Source organism: Syzygium oleosum, unplaced genomic scaffold (assembly GCF_021117445.2).
Source record: "Syzygium oleosum isolate NSW1041296 unplaced genomic scaffold, Sole_v2.1 Sole_v2.25, whole genome shotgun sequence".
Classification (NCBI taxonomy): Eukaryota; Viridiplantae; Streptophyta; class Magnoliopsida; order Myrtales; family Myrtaceae; genus Syzygium; species Syzygium oleosum.
Genome location: NW_026607509.1, coordinates 4,723,483 through 4,733,706, shown reverse-complemented (window position 1 = coordinate 4,733,706; position 10,224 = coordinate 4,723,483). Strand labels below are relative to the sequence as shown.

The 10,224-nt window shown below is 41.5% G+C and overlaps 2 protein-coding genes across 2 annotated transcripts; both read left to right on the top strand.

Moving 5' to 3' along the window:
* The first annotated feature begins 3,417 nt into the window (after nt 1-3,417).
* On the top strand, nt 3,418-6,797 carry LOC115690927 (mitochondrial metalloendopeptidase OMA1-like). Its single transcript, XM_030617427.2, has 4 exons — nt 3,418-4,168; nt 4,665-5,018; nt 5,117-5,265; nt 6,381-6,797. The coding sequence occupies exons 1-4, from the start codon at nt 3,581-3,583 to the stop codon at nt 6,628-6,630; spliced, it is 1,341 nt and encodes a 446-aa protein (XP_030473287.2). The 5' UTR covers nt 3,418-3,580; the 3' UTR covers nt 6,631-6,797.
* Nucleotides 6,798-7,360: 563 nt separating this feature from the next.
* Nucleotides 7,361-9,428, top strand: LOC115690926 (pentatricopeptide repeat-containing protein At5g66520-like). The gene has a single exon (XM_030617426.2). It carries the CDS (start codon nt 7,752-7,754, stop codon nt 9,351-9,353), a length of 1,602 nt encoding a protein of 533 aa, XP_030473286.2. The 5' UTR covers nt 7,361-7,751; the 3' UTR covers nt 9,354-9,428.
* Nucleotides 9,429-10,224: the final 796 nt, after the last annotated feature.

The following is a 10,224-nucleotide window of genomic DNA, read 5'->3' as shown; positions in this document are numbered from 1 at the left end:
TAATATGAGTCTAACATCTTTAGCCTCTTCCCCAAAAAATGACATGACCGTTTTACTTCCTCTGCTTTAATTTTTTTTATCCATCAATTTTTTTTCTTTTACTAGGTGTGGATGCTCCAATTTATTGGTTCGACCATCCATGTGATGTGCTGAAAGAAAACATTACTTTCGGCATTTCTTTTTCCTTCTATGTTTCATTCCTTTTTCCTATTCATTTCTCCACAGCGGTCTTGATTTTTTTTTCCTTTTTACGTCCATTGCCGATGTAAAAAAGTGACTTACGCGCTCTCCGTTGGATTGTTGACACGTGAAAGAATTTAGTTACAAAATTAATTCCATGTGCACTATCATTCTTTCATCGATTAAACATGACGCTTACGGTGAACCTGACAATAATCTCCTTTTCTTTTTCTTTCTTTGGGCATAAAAATGGGCCTAAAGAGGCAGAGCAAAGGCAGAGCAAAATGGGCCAAAATTACCTAAGAACACATTTGGGTCCAGTCATTTGAGTCGCCAATTCATCATACGCATTTCGGCCCAATTAAAAATTTTCTGCTTCGAAAGTTTTGAACTTTTCTGTTTAATGGTCACTTTCAATTCTTCTTTCATTGTTTTTTTCGTTTAATGTGTGTTGAGTATTAGCAATGTGAGTTGCCAAATTCTTCTTCATTTATGAGGTGCTTTAGCTTTTGGGTAGTGCTTATGGAAACACCTTGACAAGGTCGCGGTAGTTCTTTAATAGCCGAGGCAAGGGTCTTTAACACTATTAAACGGTTGATCAATAACCCTTTTTTGAAGATGGGTAGAGTTTCTCGTGAAGCTCATGCAAAAAGACAAGACGACATGATTTGCTTTATGCTCAGTCGATCCTCTTCAATAATCACATTATGAAGTTGGTTGGTACTCTCGTCACATTGGTTAACATGTGTTTACATTAAAAAATGGCCAAGTCTTTACCATCGACATGATGCCAATTCAAATAAGCATGTAACTAAGCATCAATGACTATATGGTCATTGACATTAATTGTTTGTTGATGACCATACCTATTAATGACAGTGGCATATGATCGTCAAATGGGTGGGTCGAAAATGGCATGACCCAAATTGATCAATTTATATGCAATACAAATCTAGTAGCTCGTACCAAATCCATACTTGATCCGAACAATTTACTAAAATATTTTCATATTTAATCCAACCTATGAAAATCTGTATCCATCTAATTAATCCACTTTACGGTCTTCATGTGTCTATTCCATCTCGGCTATAAGATGCTAAAGTATTGGCTTTCAATATTGCGTAAAATTTTTAATTTTGTTATTGATTCACAATGAAGAATAAGATAAAGTTAGTACTTGGTAGTAAATTTATAAAATTACAGCAATAAATAATGTGGAGGAATTGAAATTTTAATTATAAGAAATGAAAGATATTGAAGAAAATGATTTATGCTGACCATGAATTGTAATGATAAGAACTAAAATTAGATTAATACGTAAAATAACAACACCAAATGCAACCAATGAAGATATACTTCAATAAGTAATAGACGAAACTTACGAGATTAGTAAACTAAAACATAATGGGGAAAAAAGGGTGAAGTTCAACTCATCTTGCGGGCCCTCCAAGACTTTTATGAATTTGGAACAGTCCGAGAAGTCCATTATTTTCTAATAGAAGGCTGAAGAGAAGCCATAAAGGTGGATTAGGCTTGGGTAAACTGTGGACCTATTTAATATCCATATAATTTTAGGTTTTTTCATTATAAACTTCGTTGGTAACCTATAACCTATATAATGGCTCGGTCTATCAAATATGGGTTAGGAAATGGATCCATTGACTCATTTTGATAGGTCTACTATAACGCCCTAGGTGCGTTGCATGCTACACATGTCATTTTCAAGTTTGATTTATGTTTTCTATTGGCATGCGGAAAGCGAAATGAAACATCACCAAAATCGAATATATGAAGTCGCGCGAGTTAAATATTATACATATGTCATTATATTCACATCAATATTACTTTCTTAATACATCATCCCAAAAACTACCATAAAACATATAAGACCTGGGAAGGGGTTGGGGTGACCTATCGCCACGCCACTCGTCTTCGCTCAAAAGCTTGCTTTTACAACATCGATCCAACATCTAAGGATCGATAACCTCCCCCAATGTCGGCTCATCGGCAATGTACCGAGAGGACCATCAAAGCCTCTAAGGGTGCGTTTGATAACTTGCTAAATAGTGACTGATTCTATTCTTTTAATCCGTGGAACAAAAAAAGGACAAAAATTTGTTTGGTAAATTTTTTGTTCTCGGACACAATTTTGCACAAATTTGTTCCCAAAATTAGTTCTGAAGTAGAATCAAGAAGCAAAAAAAAGTTGCTTCTTGATTCTAAGAACAATAATCATAAATAGAAGAGAAATTTTTTTTTCTTTTTTTTCTTTTCTACTCTTCTTTCTTGTTGTTCTTCTTTCCTGGCCGGCCATCGGCAATCGGCCACAGGCCAAGGCCGGCGAGGGCATCGCAGCCCTCGCCGGCCACAAGCGGACCCTCACGGCCTGGGCGAGGGCGGCAGCGATAATCCAGCCCTCACCAGATCTGGTGAGGGCGACCCTCACCTAGGCTGCGAGCCTCAAGGGCGGCGCTCGCTAGCTCGAGCGAGGGCTGGAAAAGGCCAGCGAGGGTCTAGCCCTCATTGAATTCGGTGAAGGATCCGGCAAGGGTGGCCCTTGCCTAGGCTGCGAGGGTCCAACCCTTGCCCTCGCCTGTCGCCACGACGCCCTCGCCTGCCCTGGCCTGTGGCCGGCGACTTGGCCATGGCCAAGAAGGAGAAGAAGAAAAAAAGAAAAAAAAGAAAGAAAAAAAAGAAAGAAATATTAAAATATTTAAAAATATTATTAATAATTTTTTTTTGTACAGTTACCAAACGCATTTGTTCTTTTTCAATTTCAGGAATGGAAATTTTGGGTTGTTACCAAACACCTTCAAATGCTTAGAAATTATTTTTGGGAACATAATAACAAAAAAAATCATTTCTGAGCATAAATTATTTTTGGGAACAGAATAGTTATCAACCGCACCCTGAGCGGTCCCATCCAGTCACCATCGAAGATTGCGTTACAGGCTACATAACGATGGAGAATCCACTCGGCAAGTTTTAAGACTTAATTACATTTCTTGAAAATTTTAGGATTCAATTGCACTTTTATTACAAGTTTTAGGATTTCGAATGCATTTGTCCCATATTTAAAAGTCGGGGCGAAATTATCCTTGAAGTAAAATTTAGTTCTCTAATTTTTTTTTTTTTTGGTGTGTGTTGAAAATTACCCGCGGCAGAGGAAAAATCAATTTGATGACCAACGACGAAAGAACCATACAATTGTAGTTAGTTTGTCTTGTTACAAATGACATCGACCGTCTCGGTCTCCTCTTCGCCCTCCACCGAATCAATCGCGGTAAGAGTCTAGACCTTCTCCTTGCTTCTTGCTTCTCCTCCAAGCTCGTCGCCACAGAGCCACGCCGTCGCGGATCCGGCATCCATGATTTGAGAGGAAGCCGGTCGCCGGAGCTAAATGGGATTCTTCAAGGGAGCCAGGGCCGCGCTCGACGCCTTCCGCAACTTCACTCGGACTTCGGCTCAATCTCAGCGAGGCTCGTGGATTCACCGAGCCGCCGGGCCGTCGGTTCTCCCTCCAGGCGCGTCGAGGCGTGCTCCCGACGTCGTTCCGTGCCCTCCGGCCTTTCGCCGGTTCGGGTGCTACGGTGTGGCCGGGACCGGCAGGAGCCAGTGCAATCCGTTTTCGATCGGAGCGAAGCGGTGCTACTATGTGGATCGACACCAGGTGCAGCATTTCAAGCCGCGGGGGCCGAGGCGGTGGTTCCGGAACCCTAGGAACGTGCTGATCGTGGTCCTGGTGGGTTCTGGGGTTTTCGTCACGGTGTTCTTCGGGAACCTGGAGGATGTGCCGTACACGAAGCGGAGGCATTTCGTGCTCTTGTCCAGAGACCTGGAGAGGAGGCTCGGGGAGACCCAGTTCGAGCAGATTAAGGCCTCTTTCAAGGGGAAAATATTGCCGCCGATCCACCCGGAGAGCGTCAGGATCAGATTGATCGCCAAAGATATCATTGAGGCGCTGCAGAGAGGTTTGAGGCATGAACAGGTTTGTCCAAAATGATAAATTGATCGACTGAACTGAACATTTTGAATACGCTGCCTAGTCTATCTTCTGTTGGAAGATCGAGTTATTCGTTGACGTTGTAAGTTCTTCAAGGAATGTCACTGAAGTTGAGTGTTCTGGTCACCTCTTATCTCTGAATCTATGGTTAAGGAGACAGGACAAATATTCGAACGTTAATGATAATCGGTGAAGTTGTCTCTTTGTAGACATCCGATAAGATTGGGTAAAAATCTGTGAAGTTCTATGGTTTAATTATCCCAATGAATCTATTAGTATTACTGAACTTAAAGACTAAACCCTTTCACAGTAGGAGATGTACTAGTGGAGTCATATAGTTTACCAATCTTCTTTGTGGTTCTACAATAATTTTCATTAGTGTCTCCTGTGGAAAGATGCCGGATGCTTTTTCTAATTAATGGTTGCGGGTTGTTCTACCATTTTGGTTCCCGGTGAAACTTTGGTATTTATGTCGATGCAGGTTTGGCGTGATATAAATTATGCCTCGCCTGACACTTTTGAGGGCAGTGAGACTGGTGCTCATGATACTCTGATGGCTCTGAGCGATAAAAAATCAGAAAAGCTAGAGGAGACTTGGTCCCGTGAAGAGGAGCTTCTTGATGATAGGTGGGTTGACCAAAGCAGGAAGGAGGGTCGCGAGCGCGGATCAAAGCCCACGACTTCACATCTGGAGGGCCTTAATTGGGAGGTCTTGGTGGTGAATGAGCCTGTTGTGAATGCATTCTGCCTGCCAGGTGGGAAGATTGTTGTGTTCACAGGACTATTGGAACATTTTAGGACAGATGCAGAGATAGCAACAATAATTGGACATGAGGTATCGACTCGATTCATGGATATTGGACCTCATTGGATAGATTGAATTCGCAGTATTCATCCAATAATTGAGAGAAATTATCTTTGTTGCTGAATCAGGTGGCGCATGCCGTGGCCAGGCACTCAGCTGAGACGATTACAAAGAATCTTTGGTTTACGATCATACAGCTGATACTTTATCAGTTCGTCATGCCTGACCTTGTCAACACAATGTCGTCTCTTTTCTTAAGGCTCCCATTCTCAAGGAAGTACGTATTAACCATCTAGCCTTGCTTTTTTGTTGGCTGTTTAGCCGTAGCCTCTCTCTCTCTCTTCCCCATCCCCCTTTCTTCTGGCAAACGAATTCTTCTTTTCTTCTCTGGGTGGGTGGTAAGTCTCTTGTTCCGATTTTGCATGGTATTGGGAACCTCCTTTGTCTTTTAAACAGTTGGCTTTGGATGGTCATATGCAACATGTGTGGACCTCCTGTGGCTGTTTACGATTCCTGCTAGACTTGAGACATCAATGTTTTGCACACATGGCAACTTGCTATGAAATAAACTTTCTCTTAAGAGTGATTAGTTGACTAAGCCAGTGCCATCTACTTTCTCTGCGGTTACTGAAGTCAGTCTGCTGGGGAATATTTCTCTACAAAGAATTGGCCCGGGTTTTCCTTTTCACGGACTCTTGGCCGTACAAGAAACGAGTAGGAAAATGAAGTGTGGTGTATGATGAAGGGATTACTACCTTTGATGAGTTTGTATACTCAAGCCCCAGTCTCCTGTGACCCCTCCTGTTGCTACTAAAATTTGTAACTGTAAATACGGGATTGATTGCCTTTGTGGCAGAATGGAGAATCTGTTTATGAAAAAATAGAGCATATGACCATGGGTTACCCCTTTCTTTTACTTTGAATGTTCGAAATTTGGGAGTTGGTTTTAGTAATTACTTTCCGTCTCTGCGGAAGTAAAGTATTTGCTGGATATGCTCTAACAGTGTAGGCATTCACAAGTCCTGCAAAGCCGATCTTATCCAAACTTGGTTTTTTCTGTCTGTAATAGAGTACTACTTGTCATCAGTGACTGTGAGTAGCGGTGTTTTCATGCTCTTTTGTAGAGTCCTTGGGGAAAGATCTGGTCAAATTTCCACATGTGTGATGGATAGTCTCCTGTTTATGATGTCTTAATGTAATGTAAACAGTATACCTACTTATGATCTTCTATCTGTTAGTTACTCCAGCATTCTAGTTAAACCTCTTTTGTAAGCAACGAGGCCTTGATGCATTTTTCTCATTGTGATCGTGATGTCCAGCAAACTGACATACTGGTTTTGTTAGCTCTTGATGCTTAATTTTCTGAAGATTTTCCTACTTCCGAATTGTTAGGATGGAGATCGAAGCAGATTATATTGGCTTGCTGCTAATTGCTTCTGCCGGTTATGATCCTCGAGTGGCACCTCAAGTATTTGAGAAGTTGGGCCAGGTGACTGGAGACTCGGCACTGAGAGACTATCTTTCTACCCATCCATCCGGGAAAAAGAGAGCGCAATTGCTGGCTCAGGCGCCGGTCATGGAAGAAGCTCTCACTTTGTATAGGGAGGCTATAGCAGGGCGCGGAATTGAAGGGTTCTTGTAGGGTATTATTGGCATGTACAGGAATAATATCCCAAGAGAGAGGGGGAGAGAGCATGTACAAGAATGTTTATGGCTTTGGGATATTTTCAATGTTTTCCCATTTTCCTTCAACTGTAAGTACAATTTTCTTGTGCCGTTTCATTGTTCTTTTTACCTTTTTGCCGAATACCTCCTCATTTTTGGGGTGCTTCAGCTTTTGGGGTGCTTCAGCTTTTGGGCTGTGCTTATAGAACACCTTGACAAGGTTGAGGCCAATTCAGCTAAACGAACTATCCGAATGCAAAGTCCTTCAGGTCATTCAACACAATTACACGGTTGATCAGACAACACTTTTTGGAAGATGCGTAAAGTTTCTCTTGCAGCTTGGGTAAAAAGACAAGACAGGTCCAATCAACTTTGGGAAAATGAGATGAATAGTCAATGACGTGCGGTGTGGTCTGTGAATTGTTAATTTGTGCAAAGTGTTCTCAATTTTGGCCGAACGTGCAATGTCATTTCTAAACTTTTAATTTGTTTAATATTATCCTTGAATTTTTTTGGATATGTTCAATTTAGTCTATGAATTATAAGTGCTCGATGCTGTCTCTAAACTTGAATTAATGGAATGACGACATTGAACATTTTCATATAAACCAGTGACTAAATTGAACATGTATCAAAAGTCCGGAGATTACATTGAACAAAATAAAAGTTTAGAGACGACATTACACATTGGACTAAAGATCAAGGATCATGTTAAATAAATTAAAAGTTTAGGGATAAATTGCACATTGATCTAAAGTTTAAGGATCATTCGTGTGGTTATTCCACTAGTGATCTTTGATCAATTTCTAAATTATGAAGATTGAAATATGTTGGTACTCTCATTACATTGGTTAACATGATAACAGATCGTGTAGTAAGTACAGAGACAGATCAAGACACGGTCGTTGGACATTGGACAACCTTTTTTCCGAAGAAATGGAGCCTTCTCTGAAATGCTTCAGGTGTTGTTGCACAGACAAGATTCTCGATATCCTCTTACTCGTCAAACGAAACCTCAAACGGCACTCGATAAGTAGGAGGGCAGTCTACCCGTGGTGTCTCGTGATTTTTCATTTTCAGCATTGGTGACGGGCGCAGATGCTGGAACTCCGATGGCAGAGTTTCACCACTGCAATCTCCCGGTTGATCGATGAATGCAAGAACATGAGAGAGCTCAAACAAATCCATGCCCAACTGACCAAATCGCCATACATTCCCAGCCACGCCGCCCATTCCCTCATCACTCGTCTCCTCTCCTTCTGTGCTCTCTCTCCTTCCGGCTCACTTAGCTATGCCGCCTCTGTTTTTAGGTGCATGAGGAGCCCGAACCTCTATACCTACAACATCATGATCAGAGCTTATTCGTCTAAGATGGGTGCTCGCAACAGTGAGAAAGGGTCATGTCGTTCTCTTGGTTTATATAAGCGGATGGTTGTCGATGGCATTTCGCCTGATCGCCTCACTTTCCCGTTCCTTTTGAAGGAATGTGCGAGACGGGTCGACACTGACACGGGACAGGCCATTCATGGCCAAGCCTTAAAGTTTGGATTTGGTCGTGATATTTACATTAACAATTCCATGATTTCCATGTACTCTGCGCGGTGTTCTCTGTCACACTGTGCTCGCAAGTTGTTCGATGAAATGTTGGATAAGGATGTTGTTTCGTGGAACTCGATGATTATGGGGTACTTGAGAAGTGGAAATCTGGATGCTGCATTGGACCTATGTAGGAGGATGGAGCAAAGGAATATTGTAACTTGGAATTCAATCATTACAGGTTTTACTCAGGGGGGTAGGCCGAAGGAGGCTTTGCAATTTTTCCATGAAATGCAAGGTGCTGGTGGTGGTGTTGTTAGACCCGATAAGATTACCATTGCGAGCATCCTCTCAGCTTGTGCTTCTCTCGGTGCGCTTGATCATGGGAAATGGGTGCACACCTACTTGAGTAGAAGTGGCATAGAGTGCGACATGGTAATTCGAACAGCTCTAATTGACATGTATGGTAAATGCGGAGCTGTGGACAGAGCACTTGAGATCTTTAGAGAAATGCCCAGTAAGGACAGCTTGGCGTGTACAGCTATGATATCTGTGTTTGCACTTCACGGATTTTGTGAAGAAGCTTCTAGGCTTTTCGAAGAGATGGAAAAATTAGGAGTGAAACCCAACCATGTGACCTTTGTCGCACTTTTGTCAGCTTGTGCTCATTCTGGTTTGGTCCAGAAAGGCCGCTGGTATTTTGATGTGATGAACCGTGTTTACTCCATAGAGCCTCAGGTTTATCACTATGCTTGCATGGTTGATATGCTTGGCAGAGCAGGACTTTTTGAAGAGGCTGAACGGCTCATCGAAAACATGCCCACGGAGCCTGATGTGTTTGTTTGGGGTGCACTGCTTGCTGGCTGTCAAATGCATGGTAATGTAGAGTTAGGAGAAAGGGTGGCCAAGTACTTAATTGATTTGGATCCTCTGAACCACGTATTCTATGTGAGCTTGCGAGATATGTATGCCAAAACTGGTAGACTCAAGGATTTAAAGGTCATTAAGTCCCTCATGAAAGGGAGACAAATAAGGAAAGAAGTTCCTGGACATAGCATGATAGAGATTGATGGAATTGTTTATGAATTCTCAGTGAGAGGATCATCTGAAGTGAGGATTGAGGAATTGCTCTTTGTTTTGAGTTGTCTAGGTGATCAGTGCTGATGTATATGTGGATGCTTTAAGCAACAGCTGGATGCGTGTTCTCGAAAGATCAAATACAACTTTCTTGTTCTTCTACATTAATCAAATGTCAGGACAATATAAGTATTTCCAGGACTTCAGAAGTGCCATAAGTTTCTGGGAAACTCCTTTTGTAAATATGAGTTGGAAGGTCTTGGTTTTCATAGATTTAGCATTTGTCAGAAGACTCAGAACTAACAACTAGGACGTGTCAAAGCATTGATTAAGAAATACAAAGACTTCCAAGGTATATTCTCTTTTCCGCGGTTGCTTAACTTTGTTACAAATTTATGTTTGTGCTTATTAGTTTTGCCACAAAATCGAGAGTTTTATTTGTCCTCCCATTAATTTCATGTTTCTTGGGCTTGTGGAAGTTGCAAAGCCAATAACTCGTCAAGATTTTGCCGATCGGAGATCAAGACCATAAATCCACCTGAAATTGACTGGGGCTTTTCTTACTTATACTGTCATCACTTAGTGGCTAACATTAATTGGAAAATACTTCTAGTGAAGCTTGTTTCTGTAGAAGCCTTGCACTTTTCTAGACTGTAAGAGGATATCATAGTCATTTCCACTCTATAACTGGCTCGTGTTGGTTTGAGTTTGTCCCAGCCTCCAGGCACTCAATAGAAGTTTCAAATATCTTACAAGATGCATTTCCAGTGCAGTGTTCACTGTCGACCATAGCCATCCTTATTTCTATGTGTTCTGTTGGATCTATTGAATTTGATTATTGGGTTTGTCCAGATTGATTTTTACATATTTTTGTTTAGTTTGATCAATGTTTTCTGGTCCACGCACTTTCACTTTTTAAAAAATCCAAAACATTTGAAACTTTCGCAAATTGTATATA